This window comes from Nomascus leucogenys, chromosome 16 (assembly GCF_006542625.1).
Source record: "Nomascus leucogenys isolate Asia chromosome 16, Asia_NLE_v1, whole genome shotgun sequence".
Taxonomy (NCBI): domain Eukaryota; kingdom Metazoa; phylum Chordata; class Mammalia; order Primates; family Hylobatidae; genus Nomascus; species Nomascus leucogenys.
Window position 1 is genome coordinate 87531783 of NC_044396.1, and position 20893 is coordinate 87552675.

The following is a 20893-nucleotide window of genomic DNA, read 5'->3' on the forward strand; positions in this document are numbered from 1 at the left end:
CCAGGAGCGGATGAGCTCAGACGCGGCTCACTCAGCTGTGTCCAGGCACAGCCGGTTTATGACCTAAGAGAATGACAACCCAGGAGCAAGTCGGGATGACAAAGACGCCCAGAAGGGCACGCGCTTTTATGTAACCGACCTCTGAGCTGGAGGATCTCAGGAGGTTGGCGCTCTGCGCTCAGGCGCGGAGAAAGGACGGCGCCCCTGCCTTACTCTCTTATAAATACTAGGGGACAGCAACGCGACATAACTTAGAGAAGGCCAGGGAGTTTTAGAGAGCAGGGCGGTCCGGCTGCTTTTCCCCAGAGCGCGGCTGGGGCGAACTGGGGCGCCATTCCCAGCTCCAGCTCGGCCCTTGTCCCCTCTTCCCAGGATCACTCGCTGGGTGACCTTGGGCGAGCCACTTGACCTCTCTGAGCCCCAGTTTCCCAGTCCGTGCATCTGAAAGGCTGTAAGAGCGTTGTGAGGCTCCCCACTCGACCCTCAGGGCCAAAGGTGGGCGCCGGGCACGGGGGAGGGGCCCTCGGACGCACCGCTTCTCGCAAAATCCCGATTAGTCCAGGCGGACTCGCAGCGGAGAGCGGCCCCAGGAGGCGGCGCGCGGCGGGGCGGTGGGCGCCAGTGCGCAGGCGCAGCGCGGCAGGGCGGGGCGCCGGGCGCGGGGCGGGGCGGGGCCGGGCGGGGCGGAGCCGGGCGGGGCGGGGCCGGCGGCAGGCGCTGCTCGCTCGGCGCGGTGGCTCAGAGTGCGCGGGGCGGCGCGCGGCGTGCAGGTCGCAGCTGTGGCTCGGGTGCCGGCAGGTGCTGGCGGGACTGGCGGGGATCGCCGTGGACTGCCTCAGGGGCGCCGCCGCCCGCCTGGCCCGAGGGCCCGCCTAACCGCGCCGCCCGCGCCCGCTCCTCGTCGGCCCGCGCCCGGAGCGCGGGGGCCGCCGGCGCTGGGCACTCGGCGGCCACCGGGGATCGGGGCTGAGTGGCCAGTTCCCGCCCCCCTGCCGCCGCCCCCGCCGCCGCCGCCGCCGCCGCCGCCGCCGCCGCCTCCCAGCCGACCGCCCGGCTTGGCGGCCGCCGCCGCCGCGTCTGGCCCCCGGGTCCGCGCCGCTGGGGGCGCGGGCGGGGTCGGGGGTTGCCGGGCGCCGCCGCCCGTGCGCCTGGAGTCCACGTCCCGGGCCCGGCGGCCGGCGAGCATGGAGGAGAAGTACCTGCCCGAGCTGATGGCGGAGAAGGACTCCCTGGACCCCTCCTTCACGCACGCCCTGCGCCTGGTGAACCAAGGTGAGGCGCCGGCCGTTAACTGCCGGCCGGCGGCGGTTGGGGGCCAGGTGGAAACGCGGGGGCCCGGGGGGCGCTTCCGTGCGCTCTGCTGTCAGCGGACGCGGCGGAGACGGAGGCCCGGGTGGCCCCCGGGGTCGTTTGCACGGGGACCTGGGAGGCTGTGGGACACCTAGGGGAAGACCCTGATGTGAATTTTGGGGACTTGGAAAGGAAGGACAAGGCTGGGGCGCATGGATGAGACTTGAAGGAAATCTTTGGGGACTCGGGGACCCCCAGGGCAAACTTCTGGGTGGGGGACAGCGACCATCTGGGTCTTCGTTGGGGACGAGGTTGAATTATGTCATGGAAGGGGAGAGTGTTGGACTCGGGGAAGTAGGGCGTTTGGTTCGTCTAAGGTACTGGAGAAAAAGCTGGAGGAAAATGGAAGGACTTGAGGGACGCAAATGCAGAAGAGGCGAAGGGAACAGGCGCTTGCATTGTTAGCGAAGTTTGGGGACCTTAGAAGAGGGTTGGGGTCAGACCCCAGCACCTGAGAGGAGTTCCGTGGTCCCAGGGGAGGAGCCCAGTTCCCCCTCCCAGCCCTTTGTCTCTCCTGTATCCAGGCTCCAGCAGCCCTGGCGGGGCAGTCAGCCCTCCCCGGGGGTGGGCAGCCCATGCCAAGCCTTGCAGGCTGGCCCTTGGAGAAGTCAGTAGGGGAGAAGAGGCCGGCAAAAGAGCACCGTTCCGGAGGGCGTTGGGTTGGGTGACCCTCACTGGTGGCTGGCTTGAGGTTCGGAACAGTGGTGAAGGGAGTCCTTGCCATTTTCACACGACTCCAGCCAGCTTAGGGTGTGAAAGGTCTTAGGAAGTACTGCGGGACAGGGATACAGAGGTTTCTGGAGGCACGCCTACCCGGGACAGTGTTCCCCTGGCTTTCTCCTCCTGTGGCTTCCTGAATCATCTGCTGGGATGCACGGTAAATTAAGCCTTCCTTCCCGGGAGCAGTCTCCTACTTTTCCTGTAATATGCGTTTCAGATGAAGATCGGTGTGGGTGCCACTGGTCTGTCTTTTCTCTGGGAAATGGCAGCAACGTGATCTGGTCAGATCTGTTGGCTTTTGCAGGAATTACTGTGCACTGACAGTCTGTGGTTCCCTAGATGAATCGGATCTGCTGCTCTTAGTGCTCGCCCTGGCTCTTTTATTGTTGGAAGTGAAAGATGAGGCAGACATATTCTATTTGTATATAGATACCTATATTTTAAAACGGTGACCTCCAGTTTTTGCCTGTTTCAACCAGTTCTTCAGAGTAGAGTGTGTGTGTGGTCGACCGATGGTGGTGGAGAGACTCTTTACTGTCTCCAAGAATTTAAGAATATTTGAATTGTTGAACAGAAATAGACTTATGGAGCTCCCTCATTTTATTTTAATTGCAGGCTTATTTTTATTTATTTAATAAAATGGGCTTGTGAAAAAGTGAATGGGCATGCATTCCTAAATAAAAGAAAAAATCTGAGTTTTATTTCTATGCCTTCTGAACAGTTCTGCAGTTGAGTTTGTACTCCTTGTGCCTGATGATTTACATGTATCTTTTATTGCCTGCTGGGCTGTCATCTCTGTGAAAGAAATTTCTTTGTACATTGCATGAGATCCGTGGCATTGGAAATACTCTGGATTGTGGACTGAAGTGCATTTTTCCTAATAAAGAAGCTGAATCAAAGTTAGGTTGTACTCAATTAAGGAACAGTTAAATTGAAGGTATAGTGCGTTATCTTATTTTAAAAGTCAGAATTATTTTCTCTGCCATGTTGCCATAGTATTGCGTTGCTAAAACGTCCGAAATTCTTTTGGATTCTGTGTTTTTACTAGTGTTAATGCCTTCCAGTTACTTGAAACAGACATTTACTGGGGAAATGTTGCCATTTAGTGTTTTTTAGGTATTAAACTTGATAAACTTACTTTTCATAAAAGTAATTCTTATGAGAAGTATATTTCTCACATGTGAAGGAAGGAGGAGGTGCTGCTCAGAATCTTGTCTTACTGTTAATTTAGATTACTTCAGATTGAAACATTTTTCTCTTAAATCACAGGCTGATATTCGGAATGCAGAGCTTTATCATTTAAAATATTAATTACACTCTTATGTAACTCCAAAATTACAAGTGTTTTAAATCTGAAGCTACATGATTGTGAGGAAGCTTCGATTTTAAATCCAACCATCTTGTTATGGGCTATTTTTTCTTATTTTAGTTATATTTGTGTTTGCCTCTAATGCAACTGTGTTATTCACATTGGAGTTGGTATTTCGGCACTAGATTGTAGAATGGGCCAGCATGGCAAACCTTAGCGTGCCATGTAATAGATATGTTTTATGGTATCTCTAAACTCTAACAAGGCCTTATGTTTGCATAGTATTTTAAAGTTTCCAAGGCGCTAGTTTCGTCCTCACACTTGCATTCCGGTAAGGCAGATGTTCATGTCTTCTCTTTTCAGGGAGGGAGATGAGGATCCCAGCTATCTAAGCTTGTGGGCAACTGAGATTTAATTTGAACTCTCAGGTCTTCTGTCTCTGAAGACGTTGTTCTTTCTTATTTTGCCTTCCTAAAGTGTTGGAATGAAATACTTCTCACTTGCTAACTTCAAACCCTGCAGAAATCAATATAATTAGTATGATTGTTTCCAACTGACTTAAATGTGTGGGAAATAATATATATCCTTTAGGAAGTTTATCCTGATTTTTACAAAAAGTTTCTGTCTGCACTTGCCTTCTTTGAAGAAGCAAACATTCATGGTAGATTTATCTTCCAGGATTTTGATGCTGAGGCCAAGAGGCACTTTTGAATTAAAGCCCTCCTGTGACCAGTATATTAGTTTAATAATCAATGCATTATGATAATGAAATAGTTTATAGATGAGGTGTAGTTCCTTAAAAATTCAGTGTTCGTAAAGATTGATCAACTTCCTAACTGAATTACTCTTTTTCTTTCTTGAGCTAGAATGACAATAAGAGATATACTCCTGTCTGGTATACATTGGCTTTTATATTTTTCCAGACTTGTGTTTCATCGTGGGCATTGATTGCTGATTTTATTTTCATTTTACCAGAATAACTGGTTCTCGTCGTCCACCTCCTAAATGAATGTTTCCCGAGTATTTATTTATTAATTTTTTTGATACGAAGTTGCCCAGGCTCTGTTGCCCAGGCTAGAGTGCAGTGACACAATCTAGGCTCACAGTAACCTCCGCCTCCCGGGTTCACGCGATTCTCCTGCCTCCGCCTCCTGAGTAGCTGGGACTGCAGGTGTGCGCCACCGTGCCTGGTTAATTTTTGTATTTTTTAGTAGAGACAGGGTTTCACTGTGTTGGCCAGGCTGGTCTCGAACTCCTGACCTCATGGTCTGCCTACCTCAGCCTCCCAAAGTGCTGGGATTACAGACGTGAGCCACCATGTCGGGCCTCTGAATTTGTTTCTCTAACAAAATTAGTGGTTAATGTTTATTTGATGTTAAAACTCAGTCAAAGAAAACAGGCTTTGGGATCCCACTCCAGACCCCCCCTTGGTGCCTGTAGGGTGAATTGACATTGCAGTTCTTGCCAAGGAGAGGTTAATTGGAGATGAAAGTAGTGTTGCATGTTTTATATTTGCTAGTAGGGGATGTGCTGACTCTTACTAAAAAAATCTTTAGAAATGTCTTATGCATTATAATTTAATCCAAGTCTCTGATATTGGTTTGGATGGTTTTCAATACAAGCCAAGTAACCATTAAATAGGATTACATAACACTGTATTTTTAATTATCTGATATAATGTATGGATTGGTGGCTGGCTCACTGCCAAGTTACATTTAGTTGTCGTTGATTACAAGAGAAAGTGGAGCAGAGGATTCAAGATTAAGGTGGTCCAGATTTGTGTCTAGGTTGATACAAGTTTTTTGTTGGTATATCAAAATGGTTTTTATATCAGTTTCTCAAATATTACAACTCTTAGCATTACTTAGAATAAATATGGGAGATAAAATATATTAAGGAAGGATTATTTACTTTATGTACATCTCTTTGTAATCCACAAAACCCAGGGGCTTAAAACTTGATTTTTGGGGGACCCCTTTTGGAAAACATTTAGGATTTGCTTGAATGTCACAGACTTGTAAAGTAGAGAATGAGAATTGCAGAATTGTATTTAGGTATGGTGCCTTCATGCTATAGTTTGTGATTTTCTGTTTCATCCAAAGGAGGATGTGATTATTGAGTTTTTAGTTTTTTATTGTTTTTCTTTGTGTTATCAGTTTTTTTCATTTTGTTTTTTAAGGAAATGCGACCACTCACAGTTTTAGATATGCCATTTCTGAGTTTTATACAGTATATTATGATTAAAAGTGACCCAGTGATTGTGAGTTACAGGGTTTGGTATTGGACATTAGTAACAGGCTTATAGAGAACCTGCCATGCCGGTTCTCTGTGTTGGGTCCTAGGGGTAGGGAGGAAAAACAGTCTGCACCGGTGAGAAGCTCCTGCTCTCCTCTATGTGCGTTTGAGAATGAATTTTCAGTTTGTAGATGCCCTCTTTCCTAAGGAACGTCTTAGTCCTTCAACTATGCTGAAATATTTAGTGGTTGGATGGCTTAGATTTACTATTAATAAATCAGCCTGTGGACATTTTTGAGGCACTTGTTGGTACTGGGTCATGTTTGTAATCGCGATACTAGTAACAGCTAGAGATGGAGAGGTTATTAGCCCAGTTTTTCAGTTGTAGAAACCAAGATTCTGACAGCTAAAGTGACTTGCCCATGGTGACATGCTTATAATAAAATGGCAGAGTGAAGGGTCAAGCTTTGTTCTTTTACAGGTCCATTGTTCTTTTTACCATGTCCTACTGACTCTCAGTAACACTGAGAGTCTAAAGGGCTAAGTTACTGGTCAACCTGTGATGGTATAATTAGTGAATGATAGAAGGAGAATGAAAACCCTGGCTTTTTTATGTGCAGTTTGTTTTTCCTCTAGCCTGTGCTGAATTGAAAGATAAATTATATAGCATCCGTTTTCATACTTCATTCTTCACATTTCTGCCCTAAGTCCTCTGACCTTTTTCAGAATGGGTTGGATTGCCTATTTTCTGGTGTCACACAACACCTGGTGCTCTTACGGTGTGATCCTCATCACACTGCTTTGTTTGGATCTCTTTGTCTTTCCTGGTAAAGAGTGAGGTCCTCGGAAGACAGGGCCTGGTCTTTCCTCTGTATCTTCAGCACCTAGCATACGTCTCAGCACAGGGCCCTTGGGAACTCCTGTCTTCATTTCATGTTACGTGTTAATTATCATTAAGGGTAGCAGAATCAGAAAGTATATTTGGAATTTAGCAGTCAGTAAAGAGCTTTGCTTCTTACGGCTTTAGAGGACCTGAATTGGAGGTGGGGATGAAGTCAACAGTTCTGCCCGTATCAATGAAAGAAGGTTCTAAGTGAAATGCAGGGTTGAACAAGCAGAAAAACATCCCAGTGCTCTTTAAATGTGGTTGCACAGTAGGGATCCTTCTCTAGGAGATAATGAGAAGATGTTGTCAGATCTGCTTTGAATCAGATGTTTATTTACTTTTATTCTTTCTTAAGGAATTTATGAAATCACTGCACTCTCATCAATTTGCTCTCCTTCTCTAAACTCGTAATGATATTTCTCATGACAGATTAAAAACAGAATTTTGGAAGCCTTAGTCACATGCCAAATAAGGTTTCTTACCTGAGAGAGTTATCCACAGTTTCAGATGCCAAAGGGAAACTCAGAAAGCCAGAAGAGCGATTGAAACCGCAAATTGAATGCCAACAGCAACTTTGATATCAGAAGCCCCATTTGCCTGTTGTCACCAGTCCCACTGAGTGAAGATAGAATGACTTATATCTTCTACCAAAACAATAGAAGGAGAGTGTTCCTTGGCGTTGGGGATGATGATTATAAAAGCCACCAATTTAAAGGCTCTTCTGTGCCAGCCGCTTTTTGTGCATTCTCTCGCATCCCCACAAGATCTTGCAAGGTAGGAGGTTTTATTCCCTGCATGCCTCCTTTATTTTTTTCAAATGAGGCCTCTAAGGCTCGGAAACACTAAGTAACTTGCCCAGTCAAGGTACATAGCTTGTAAGTAGTCAGGCTGAAATTTTAAATCAAGTCTGCAGTGTTTAGGTAAGATACTTTAAGAAAAGAGATAAAAGGACAGAATTCAACATTGTTGTTTTTAAATAAAAGTTTCATTATAGCAGAAGCCTCTTAGGAATTTCCATTGGAGATGAATTTTTAAAAGGGGTTACTGAAAATGTGTTTTACCAAAAAGGCAAGCTCACTTTTTTTCTCCTGTGCTCTCTGGCAGTGTTTTTCAGTCTTCAGTAGGCATTCAAAGTAAGGATTTGTAAATATGTATAAATTTCAGTAACCAAATAGAAAAATATTCCATATAGAAAGCCAGTGAAATTCTTGCTAAAGTTTTGTCTCTTGAGGGATCCTCCTAGAGGTGCAGTGCTCTTTGTATTTTAACACTTTGTTTATCACAAAAACAGTCGAGAGTACGATATCAGGGATTTATAGTCAGTTTGTGGTATATTTGTGAATTCTTCATTCTCTAAAAATAGGTTCACAAAAGAAAAAAAAGTATTCCCACAGATAATGCTTTTGGCTTTCTGGAAGGGGGGAATATGTTTAAATATACTTGCCCTGCAGTTGCTAATGATAGTAGCTACCATTTATCAAGAGCCTTTTCTGATTTGCATGCTTTATGTATGTTACTTCATTGAATTAGTTTAACAGTCTTAAAAGAGTAGGTCATTTTACCTTATTTTATAGATGAGAAAACAGAGGTCAGGAAGGTCATATAATTTGCCTAAGAACACATAGCTAGTAACTGGTGAATCAGGATTCAGATCCTTGTCTGCCCAACACTATGACACTATGTAGGGCACCTGTTAGCACCAGATAGAGGTGGAATCTTTGAGTGTGTCTTGTTTTTCATGTTTTACTTTTGTAGGGAATTTGGATTATGCAGCTCTTCAAATTAAATGCCTAGTATTGGACTGGATGAGCAGGGCAGGTTGCTTACTGTACAGAGGGCACACAGGGGCATGGCAAAACGGCATAGGGACTTTGTGACCAGTGGCAACATCTGGTGGGTAGCTTTTACTTGGGAAACAGTGTTACTCAACAAGGAATGAGCTGGTGCAGAAAGAGCCATGTGATTAGAGGTGACATCTTTCTAGTCTGTAATCCCCTGCAAGTTACTTTATTTCTCAGAGCCTCAGTTTCCCCATCTGTGAAATTGGGAACCTTATGCCTTCTTTGTAGGGTTGCCGTTTTAGATGTAAGTACAGTGTCTAACACAGCAGGTGTTTAATAAACATCACCTGCAATTTTTATAAAATGTTCTAAGACAGATGTGTAAGTATTGGCATCACTTTTCAGATATAATGTATATAATAAAAATTCAACACATAAATCATCTACTTTCATTTCTTAGGGTAATTTTATGTTGTTAGAATTATTTCAGTTTTCCAATCCAGGAAATATTGAAGGAGAAATTCAGTCTTTAGGAAGCTTCTTTCATTAATATCATGCACAAAATTAGCAGCAGCTCTGATTGATTTTTATTATGCTATTCAAGACACAGCACCTGAAGCTTAAATTAACAAATGAAGCTTCCATAAACAGTTTTATGACTGCATATCTTAAAACATGTCTGGACACCCAGCAGCCTCTCTCCACAAGCACAAGATACCTTACTCTGAATTGGTAAGCTGTAAATTTCCATAATTTTTTACATTTCCATAATTTTTCACCAATCAGCCCCTGCTGCTATTTTAAGAATTTTAAAAGGTATTCCTAGCATATTATTGATGTTCTTCCTTGGTATGATAAAGGGCAAGCGTATGTGAGGGCACCCTTTTAAATGTCTCTTTTCGATATATATCTTACACTTGGGGTCACTGTTGATTCGAGCTCCCATGGGAGAAAATATAGAAATTATGATGAAGATAAGGGGCAGTTTTCATTTTCATCATTTTTCCTTGTTCTTTCTCTGCTACAATGTTTGTGCCGTTTGTGCTCTGCTTTTCTTCCACTAGATGGCGCTCCACATAGCTAGGTTACCTTCTTTCACACTGGTAGCTATTTCTGAACTGAGTCTTGATCGATAAACGTGCATTGCTTTTGATTTTCATGCATTGGTATTTTTCATATTATTAATATCTTAGGAGGCATACTTGCTAGTCAATATTTGCAGAACGCCATGCCTTTTTTTGTAGCCACCATTGCTCAAGCGCCTAAGGTATGCCTGGCACTGTAGCTAGGTTCTTCACACATTTCTTCATTTAATCCATGACTTTCATGTGAATTTAGTTTTGTTGTTCTCATTTTACAGGTAAGAAATGGAGGTTAGAGGGATTTATAACTTGTTCAAGGTCACAAAGCTAACTTATAGGGATCAGTGTGCCCTAAAGAAAAGTATACTCCAAAAACATTAAATTGAAAGCTTTTGTCAAATAACTTGTTAGGATAGTCTGACTTACGGTTACTGGCCATGGTAATATGTTTATTTTGGGGGAAAATTATACTCCTCACAGTTAATTTGCTTTGGAGTATATAAATCAAATTCCCAAATCTGATTTGTATAAGAAAGCACAAACAGTAACAAAAGATTTGTCAGTTGGTGTGGAAATTTCTGCTTCCTCTTGCCTTCTGTTTACTGACTTGAGTGGGCTGAGACTTGATGAGTACTAGGTATAAAATGTGGGAAGAATTTTGGACAAAGCCAGGCTTCCTGTTTTAGTAACTTTTAGTTACTAAATGCTGTTAACCAGTCCCCAGGACTTAAAAAATTTATCCTTTCATTTTATTCATTTATTCAACACATATTTGTTGAATTGCTAAGTTGACCTGTGTGTTCTACCATGACTTTACCTCACCGAGCCTCTATTCCCTCATCTGCACATGGCAGGCAGGATGCCACCTCAGTGGTTGTCATACATTTTAAAATAACTGAAAGAGTATACTTGGATTGTTTGTAACAGAAAGGATAAATGCTTGAGATGAGGGATGCCCATTTCCCTGATGTGATTATTATGCATTGCATGCCTGTATCAGAATATCTCATGTACCCTATAAATATGTATACCTACTGTGTACCCCCACAATTAAAAATAAAAATTAAAAAAGATTAAATGACAGTGGTTTCGTATTTAATTTCACTATAAAGTTTTAACATGGAATATATTTGTTGTATCTAAGATGAGATTATTACGCATATATTTCTGTTCGTCATATATCATCTTTTACAAATGAATACTTAAATACCTTGGCGTGTATTTATTAAAAATAAGGGCCTTCCCTTTCATAACTGTCATACAGTGATCCAAATTAGGAAGTTTAACAACCATGCAGTACTGTTATCTCATCTACAGTTCACATGCTGATGGCACCAGTTGTTCTGTTTTTGTCTTTTACAGGATCCAAGTCAAGATCACACATTTCGTGTAGTGTCAGGCCTCTTTAGGGTTTCAGTTTGCGGTAGCTGCTTTGTCCGCCTTTGCCTTTTCATGATAGGCATTTTGGAAAACTATACAAAAACTATACGAGGCCAGTTTTTTGTAAAATGCCTCTCCATTTAGGTTTTCTGATGTTTCCTTAAAATTAGATTTGTGTCACACACTGTTTTGGCAGGAATGCCACCGAGGTGATGGTAGGTCCTTCTTAGCCCCTCGTACCCGGGCACGCAGCGTCTGTGTCGTTATTGGTGAAAAGTTCGATTACTTGGTTAAGGTGGTGCCAGTTTTCCCCTCTGTAAAGTTACTACTTTCCTTTGGTAATTAATTAATACTTCTGTGAGGAGATACTTTGAGACTATGTAAATAAATATCCTGCTCCTCATTAAACTCTCCCTCACATATTTTAGATCCATTAACATTTCTTACCTGAATTATTACTATGATGGTTGTAAAACGGTAATTTTCTAACGGTCATTCCATCTACATTTATTGGTTGATATTCTACTGAAAAGGAATCTTTTCTACTCCTTCTTTCTCCCTTTTTCTCTTTTTCAATCCCTCTCTCCCTCTTATTCAGTCGTATCTGTCTTCTAAATTCATGCATTTTTCTTTAATTCAGTGGGTTATAATCCTTTACTATCACCGTGTAAATTGAAGCTCAAATTGTTTAAGATTTGGCCATTGAGAGCCCTTTGCTCTGGCTCCTGGGTCCATTTGAGAGGATCATCCCCTAAGTTGGCTTAGTATTTTTTTAATCTCTCTAACAGCAACTTGTTCCATGCTCATCTTGTTCTTGCTCTGCCCTAGCCCTCAAATGAGCCATTTTCCCCAAAGCTGCCCTGGTTTCTTTTAGTGTGGAATGTTGTTTAGAAGCTAAGATCTGGAGTGCTGGTGGTCATTGCTTTCAGGCTCTTTCACCAGACAGCTGGGAAGTAGATATCTATCTGTGGCTGTACCTTCATTGTCTTTATGCTAAACTCTACGCCTAGGGCCAGCAAACTTTTTCTGTAAAGGCTAAAGAGTAAATAGTTTGTGGGCTGTGCATTCTACTCAACCTCTGCTGTGGTAGCAGAAAAGCAGCCACAGACAGTATGTAAATGAATGAGAATAGTTGTGTTCTGATAAAACTTTATTTATAAAAACAGGCAGTGTGCCATGGGCTATGGTCTGCGGTCTGCTTATCCTTCCCTGCTCTCAGCAGAGAAACTAGGGGCCCAGGCTTTATTACCAAATTTGGTAAAATTCATTTGTACCCATGCATTCCAAAATAGGGGCACAATAAAAGTTATTTGCATGAATGAATTAATGATAATTGTGGGCTCTTTCTATGGCAGACCTCTCATGGTTCTTTTGGACATCAGTCTCTTATGACTTGTCAGTTTGTTCAGGTCCTTATTTAAAGATGAGAGGCTTTTAGAAACATAATGTGCACAATATGCAAAATAATACTGAGAAAAATGATCTTATAAACTCATGAGGGTATTTTTCTTGTCATGATGAAATAGTTACCTTTCCTTAATAAAAGCATATCTCAAGGCATAGCCATGCTGCAGGCAGAGCACATGGCCCCTGCTTTGGTCTGGTGTCACTGCATTTTGCGTAGGCTCAGCTGAGAGGCAAGACTCCACCACCAGTCAATTGGGTGAAAATTTTCAAAATTATACCCCTTTTATTGTCTCAGAATAGATTTGTTTCTTCACAGTTTTCTTTATGTAATTTATTGCTCTAATTCATTCAAAAAAGGATTTTATTACATCAGTGACAAATCAGGGAGTGATCCCATTGTCAGAGAAGAGTATGCCAATAGGAAGGACCACCTTTTTTTTTTTTTTTTTGAGACAGAGTCTCGTTCTGTCGCCCAGGCTGGAGTGCAGTGGCATGATCTCGGCTCACTGCAGGCTCCGCCTCCCAGGTTCAAGCAATTCTCCCGCCTCAGCCTCCCCAGTAGCTGGGATTACAGGCATGTGCCACCATTCCTGGCTAATTGTTGTATTTTTAGTAGAGACAGGGTTTCACCCTGTTGGCCAGGCTGGTCTCAAACTCCTGACCTCGTGATCCACCCGCCTTGGCCTCCCAAAGTGCTGGGATTACAGGCGTGAGCCACTGTGCCCGGCCAGGACCACCTATTGTTAATGCACAGAGACTGCCATCAAGGTGATGTCTGACACTGGAAAGAAACCAAGCGCTAGAGTACATGGCAGCCGATGCCAGCAGCTTGAGCGTAAAGATGGAGGTTCATTCAATTTAAAGTGTCTCTGATGACTCTAAAATAAATTAGGCTTTAATTACTGCTTAAATTTTTATTTAATTTCAAAAACTCGAAAGTCGATTTTAAACCTGTTGGTGCGTAGCTTCTTTGGTGTTCAGCAGGCCATTCGTCTTACTCTGTGTGAGAAGCAGCATGAGGTTCTGCTTGCTCCTTTCTCAGGAATCCAGAGGAGTGGTTTAAAACGTTCTGGGTCACAAAACAGTCCTTGGATCTGTGGAGCGTCCTGGCGTGCTGATAAAGGAAACCAAGCAGGCTTCTTTCCTCCCCTGGCTTTTATCTTCTGGGTCTTGAAGTGCCTTATAAGATTTTGATTTAACAAGTTTTACTGTTTTTTTGTTTTAATGTGAGAAATACTAAAGTGTCTCTCTCTTAGACTCAGGAGGCATGTCTCCTTTTTGACATGCTGCCCATCGTTTGGTGTACCACCAATTCAGAACCAACAGCGATAATCCCCTGCCCTGTGTTTTATGGTTTCTAATAGCTTCAGAGAATAAAGAGACAAAAAAAGAAAGTCATGCCATTAACAGTCAATTGATTGTATTCTGGATTGTGTTTTTCTCATCTGTTTTTCCCCCTTGGTCAGGGTTTTGCTGCTGCTGCTGCTGCTGCTTTTTTTTTTTTTCCCCTGAGACAGAGTCTTGCTCTGTCACCCAGGCTGGAGTGCAATGACATGATCTCGGCTCACTGCAACCTCTGCCTCCCAGGTTCAAGTGATTATCCTGCCTCAGCCTCCCAAGTAGCTGGGATTACAGGTGTCCGCCAGCACGACCAGCTAATTTTTGTAGTTTTAGTGGAGACGAAGTTTCACCATGTTGGCCAGGCTGGTCTTGAACTCCTGAGCTCAGGTGATCTGCTTGCCTTGGTCTCTGAAAGTGCTGGGATTACAGGCATGAGCCACCCCGCCCAGCTGGGTTTTGCTTCTTAAATGGGTAAAGGATGTGTTGCTACCTTTGGAAATAGTAAGCTTGAATAGCTGCAGTTTCTTCATCTATGAAATAGTCATGAGAGAATCTGTGTAGCATGTCTGGTGTATCTGTAAGGAATCAAAAGTTAATTAGGTGAGCAGGACAAGTTTTCTTGCTTTCCTCCTTCATGGAACCCGGCATGGAATACTAGACACAGAACCGATACTCGTTGTATACTCCTTGAAATGTTAACTTAGAAGAATGCGTGTGAATTCTTGGCTCACCTGTCTTAGGTAGGGCACCATGTTACTTCCAATAAAAGGTCCGTGGCAGAAAGTAGTCTTTTAGGTTTGGAGAGTGAACATTAAGGCAAAAGAGTAGCATAATCTATTCAGGCCTCAGACTTTTAGACCCTTTCAGGAAATCACTATTTAGACTTCTGGGGGAAACACCCCTAAGAGAAGACTGGTTGGGTGTCTGTTTCTCCACAGTCTTTCCCACTGGATTGGAGGAGTTGCTGTTATTTCTCCCCTTATTCAGTAAGGATCACATGCTTAGGCTGGGCTAAGTGCTGGGATGCAGAGCAAGGTAATACTTTATCCCTGCTTAAAGAGTGTTCAGCTCAGTGGGGAAGTGGCCAAATTAAAAGACATTTATATTGTGGAGTGGAAGGGCTGTAATAAAGACAAGTGCACACGGCACTATGTTGCTGCATGGAGCTTTGTTACTCCGATTTGGTGAGGGAGTGGGGACTTGTGTGTGTGACTCCTCACGTAGTGGTAGAAACATCCCGGGCTCCAGAGTGTGATGGAACTAATGCAAGTTCACTTCTCAGAGTCTTTCTGCTTAGTATTAAACTATGGCGTCTCTGAGCTCGTAGGGCTCCCTGTCTGGCTTACAGTGTGCAGTGAATGCGTTCCTGTTCTCTTCGCTCGCTCTCTGTGTGCCAGCTCCTAGTGTAGTACCATCTTCTGTGCATGCAACATTGCATTTATCACACTACGATCATGATGATTGGGTGGGAGTTCTTTCTCCCCTGAGAATCCAACTGCCTTACAAGCAGGGAATCTGACTCATTACCTTTGATTCCTTCTCCAGTGCTCACCGTGGTGCCTGGGAGATAGTGGGCACTCAGTAAGTGTGTGTAGAATGAATAGCCAGTTAGTCTCAGGTTCCTCATTATGGATGATAGCAATGAATTCATTCTTTCAGAATGCAAGTGAAAGAAGATTGAAAAAGTGTTTTCTCTTTATTAGAACTTCCGGATACTGATTGTGAGGAGAGATCTGCCATTTTTCAGATAGGTCTACCAGGAGTATTCACTCCATGGCAGTGTGGACACTAGCCTCGGCTCTGGTACTCAGACTCAATTGGAGGTACCCCTCTGTCACGGAAGAGTTATTGGGCCCAGGTACATACCTCCACCGCTCTAAACTCCAGGTTTTCACTTTGTAAAACAGGCAGAACACTACCTCCCAGACACCAGACACACGGTGAGGATTCAGTGACCTGCATCAAGATGGTGCCTCCTAGACTCCAGGCTCTGGACAGCTGGGGCATTTATCCTTGCTGGGTCCGCAGTGCCCAGAGTTATGTCTGAAATGCAATAGATACACTGTGTTTTTTGAATGAATGACGTATGTGAAAGCTCTTCCTAGCAGTCTTATTTGGAGAATAAGGCAAATGCAGGAATGTGTGGAGAAATGGGAGGAGAGGATTAGACGGGGACTAGGATGAAGGGCCTCACACATGGCTAAGGAGTATGACTGTGTTTTAAGGTTCTGGATCACAGTTGAAGGATGTCATGCAGGAGAATGGCATGCTCAGCTCTGTTTTAGACGGATCGCTTGTGGGTACTGAACAGGGAGGTTGAAACGTTTTGTATTATGTGAGTTTAGAATTACATGTAGTCTTTCTAGACACCAGCCTTACTAAAATGCATTGCCCTGCCTTTGAAGTTGTGGCTGAGGATGAGATCACTCAGGGAGTGTGTGGAATCAAAAGGGAAAGGACAGGAGAGGGATCCTTGTGGCTCTGTCACCATTGAAAAGTTGTGCAAAGGAAAAGAATCCCTCAGTTCTTCCTTTCCTTGCTTACTTAGCATGACTAACTTAATAAAAAGTTTACTGAATTCTGTAAATTACACCTAAAACTGTTTATTTGAAAAGCTTTTTTTTTTTGGTTATGCGTTTTTTAAGTAGGAATCTTAAAACTCATTACTTCCAGTGATGCTTACCTGTATGCTTCTTGAGCCCTAAGCTGATGAGAATTTGGAGGAGAGACCTTTGGTACAGAGAGCTCAGCAAGTATGGTGGTGGAGTAGCTGGGGTGTCACAGGCTCCTCCGTCCGGAAAGCTTCCTGGCTTTTCAGAGCTTCTCTTCATTGGTGACCACGTGGCTTCCAAATTGACTTGGACTTGGTTCACACTTTCCATTTAGATGATGCACTTTGTGGCTTCCCATCCGCACCAGCATATACATGCTGAAATTGCTGCTTTTGTTCTGAGTGTTCTTGGTTAGTGTTGCTACTTCTTCTGGTAGTGGTTGGACTTAGATCTTCATGTCCTGAATATGAATCCTGTTGCTTGATGAGGGTCTAGGTCATGCCTCGGGGATACTCTGAGGATATATGTGGAGTGCAGAGACAACATTCTGGACAGATATACACTTTTTATTATTAACAAACTTTGGCCACAACCTTTGATGTATAAACTGCCGGATTTCCCCAGCTCCTTTCATTGTGGCTTTGGACAGGAGCAGGCTCATTTGTCTGCTTCAGGCTGTCTTTCTCTTGGGTTGCACCTCAGTTCTTATTTATTTATTTATTTATTTTGAGTGGAGCATAGGGGCCTCTTCCAAAATGGGTAGAGCTCAGGGGCTTTCTTATTGAAATGGCCACATGATAAAAACAGGCTGAAAAAGGAGAGTTCCAGGAGAAAAGCCCAGAAAAGGGCCCCTCCTCAGAAGACAGGCTTTAAGCCTCTTGCTTACTGCATGGAAGCTCCACCTTCTAGCACTCAGGCCCGGTCTGATTTTCTAGAGGAGTCAGAGGAGTCCAGGAGAATGGCCACCGTTCTTGCTGCTGCTGATGTTGCAGTTTTGAGAGAACAGCAGGATCCTTGTTGTCCTCTAGAGACTTGAGTCTATCACTGACATTTTTTCAGTTCCTTTGCTCAAAGACCATACCAGGAATTAGTGATGTGTCAGTTGAGAGTTCACAGTCTCATAGTTCATTTAATTCACTTTAACGTCGTCAATTTCTGTGTGAGTAACCTGTAAAAGACACCTTTCCAGAAAAGTTTTGCCGTCTGTTTGAAAAAAAAAAAAACTTTTTAAACTTTCCTAAGTATCTGGATTTGGATTCCTTATTTGAAGAGAAAATGTTGGCCCCAGCTCACATCACATTTACATAAATAAAGCAGTATTTTTTCTGATTAAACCAAATCCCAGTATTCAAGAGATTTCATACCACAAACTTTGCCTTGAAGCCTGACACATGCAGTGTGCATGAATCGAACCAGATGCCCAGTGGAAGTATACAGTATGTCTTGTTTAGTTTCTAAGAATTCGGACTTCATTTGAGTTGGCTGATTCTCCTAAACTCAGGTACTTCTGTGCTGTGTGTTATCTCTTATTTAGCACCATTGGCCCAAAATGTTAATGAGCCAGTTTATATTGTTTAATAGTCTCTAAATTCTTTATGGCAAGTCCTTGAAATCAAACACTATTAAGGAGATCACTCAATTTAGTTTAATAAGAAGTTATATTCTTAAGAGATTTTATTTTAGGATGAGGTGTATCTGTGTAGAAAAAAAATGCTTTTTCTTTTTTCAAGTTTCAGATTCAAATGTTCTCTGAGACCTATTTGAAATAAGATGGAAAAACAAAGTGAGAGTATGTTGGTTTTCTATGGCTGCCATAACAAATTGCTACAAATTTGGTGGCTTTATGACTGTAGGGTCCTGGAGCTCAGAAGTCTGCATGGCTCCCACTGGGCTCATGTTAAGGTGTGGGCACTGCTGTGCTCCTTTCTGGAGGCTTCAGGGGAGAGTCTGTGCCTGAGCTTTCCAGCTCTGGAGGCTGCTCACATTCCTCGGCTTGTGGCCCCTTCCTCTGACTTCACAGCCAGCAACTCCAGGCTGAATGTTTTCGCTCTGCCATCTCTCCACTCCTCTCTCTTCCACCTTTCTTTTCCATTTGTAAGGTCCTTTGGGCTGACATCGGGCTCGCCTGGATAATCCTGGATAGTTTCCCTATCTTAAGGCTAGGTGGTTACTAACCTTAGTTCCATCTGTAGCCCTAATTCCCCTTTGCCGTGCGACTTAACATTTACAGGTTCTGGAGGTTAGTATGTGGATGTCTTTAGGGGAGCCATTATTTTGCCTACCACAGAGGTATGACTGTGTGTGGCAAAAAACTTTATCAAGTACCTAGTGTATCTTCAGCCTGTTTTGTTTTGCTTTTTGAGACGGAGTTTCGCTCTTTTGCCCAGGCTGGAATGAAGTGGTGTGATCTAGGCTCACTGCAACTTCCACCCTCCGGGTTCTAGCAATTCTCCTGCCTCAGCCTCCTGAGTAACTGGGATTACAGGAGCCTACCACCATGCCCAGATAATTTTTGTATTTTTAGTAGAGACGGGGTTTCACTATGTTGGCCAGGCTGATCTCGAACTCCTGACCTCAAGTGATCCATCCTCCTCAGGCTCCCAAAGTGCTAGGATTACAGGCATGAGCCACCACGCCCAGCCTTCAGCCTGGTTTTAAATCTCAAATTATACATTAGGGGTCCTAGAGACATTAAGTGACTTGTCATTGTCACATAATTTTTAATAATAATGATCTGTGATTTGTTGAGTTCTTGCTAAGTGTCAGATACCGTGCCAGGAGATTTACAGGCCGTATTTTTCCCAACCTTAATATACCCCTCTTAGATGCATGACATAAATTCCGTTTTACAAGTGAGAACAGAGGCTCTTCTGGAAGTTGTGACTGATGCAGTGTCACATGGCTAGCTGATAACTGAATGCTTTGGACTCCATCAGTCTGATTCCCAAACCCATGCTGTTTCTACTAAATTACAGTAGGTTCAAATGGAAGGGCTTTATGGAGTTACTTTGTCTTGCCTTCCACATCACAGTGCAGTCTTATCTGGATGATCTGTGTAGTATTCAGAGTGCCTGTCTGGGTATTTGTCAGGTTATTTGGTATCATATGTCAAAATGACCAGGTAGTTAATTGATTGATTTGACAAATTTTCTTTGTTTTTCTTCCATCCTCCAACTTTTTTTTTTTTTTTGAGACAGAGTCTCGCTCTGTCACCCAGGCTATAGTGTAGTGGTGTGATCTCGGCTCACTGCAACCTCTGCCTCCCAGGTTCAAGCGATTCTCCTGAATAGCTGGGATTACAGGTGCGCGCCATCACGCCCAGCTAATTTTTGTATTTTCAGTAGAGTTGGGGTTTCACCATGTTGGTCAAGCTGGTCTTGAACTCCTGACCTCGTGATCCACCCACCTCGGCCTCCCGAAGTGCTGGGATTACAGGCATGAGCCGCGACGCCTGGCCTCCGTTTTTATTAATAAGAATGTATTGTGCTCCTCTTTAACTGCTGCATTTGTTTTTCCCCCAAACAGTGTCTTCTTATCTTAATACACTGCAGTTTGGGAAATGGAAATCAGTGTCTTTGCACTTGCTTTTCCCTCTGCCTTTTCGTGCTAGGTGCGTTGTATTATCTAATGCTCCTTTTAGGTAATAACACTGTTACCATTGAGTAGATGGGGAAACTGAGCATCAGAAAGGCTGACTAACTCTCAAGGTTATGTAGTTTGTGGTAGAGCAAGAACTTCAATTTGTGTCCATTTGGTTTCAAGGCTCTATAGCTCGTGGCCTCAGAAACTTTTCACATTAGGTGGGTAAAAAATATATAAAAATATCGAGTAAGGATAAAAAAGGTAAATGACATTGAAAGATGGGAATAGAGGAAATGTTGAAAGTATAGTAATTATTTGCCAAGTGAATTGTACCAGCAATTGATATAGTAGAAGTTCAGAAGAGAAAGATTATTGTAGGCCCTGGTCATTGTTGATGGCTTATGAAAGAGAAGAGATTATTATTTAATTTCCATAAAATTTATTCGGGGATATTCATAATCAGAAAATATGTAATAATGACAGTGGTAACTACTATTTATTGCACATGCAATTCTAGGATCTGTTTTCCAGATCTTTTCATATATTACTTAATCTTTGCAATAATGTATATAGGTTACATATACAGATAGATATATACGGCCATATATAGATAGATAATAATTATCTTATAGATATTGTTTTATAGATAATGAAACTAAGCCTGAGAAGTTAAACCTTAGTGTTTACTAATATGTAGCAGGGAACTATTAAAACTGAGCTCTGTTTTGACTTCAAAACCTGTGCTTTTTTTGCTGTGCTGTAAAAGGTGTATCTTATTCACAGATTTTTGCGTCAGTCTGCATATTCAACATGGTCACTTGAAATGATTTCATAAAATGTTGGAAAAATATAGAGAAACTAAAAGTTTCTGACATAATAAGTAAACAGATGCAAAGAATACTCAGAGAACACAAATATACATATTTAAAAGTAAGGCTAAAATGTGCTTGACTTATATTGACCCTGATGAGCTCAGTGACATGAAACAAACTAGGACTTGATTCAGTGATTTGTTTCCATTGCTGTCTGCAGTAGGTTGAATTATGGCCCCTAAACATGTCCTTATCCATTCCCCACAGTTTGTGAATGTTACCTTATACGGTAAAAGGTGCTTTGCAGAAATGATGAAAAATCTTGAGATGAAGAGATTATCCTGGATCATTTGGGTGGACCTGTTATCACCGTGGTCTTTATAAGAAGGATGTGCAGGAGTCAGAGTCAGATAGAAGGAGTATCACAACAAAACTGGATTGGAGTGATATGGCCAT

At 43.0% G+C, this 20893-nt stretch overlaps 1 protein-coding gene across 5 annotated transcripts in view; it reads left to right on the forward strand.

The window, feature by feature from the left end:
* The first annotated feature begins 932 nt into the window (after positions 1-932).
* Positions 933-20893, forward strand: part of KHDRBS3 (KH RNA binding domain containing, signal transduction associated 3) — a 198097-nt gene continuing 178136 nt past the window's right edge. For 2 of the 5 annotated variants that reach the window (XM_030795394.1, XM_030795395.1), the window contains exon 1: positions 1054-1272. In XM_030795394.1, coding sequence (XP_030651254.1) covers positions 1185-1272 — 88 coding nt within the window. In that variant the 5' untranslated portion in view covers positions 1054-1184. Of the gene's footprint in view, positions 992-1021; positions 1273-2030; positions 2228-6217; positions 7275-20893 lie in introns of those variants that run through there. The other 3 variants (XM_030795399.1, XM_030795396.1, XM_030795397.1) reach the window with 3 other exon arrangements.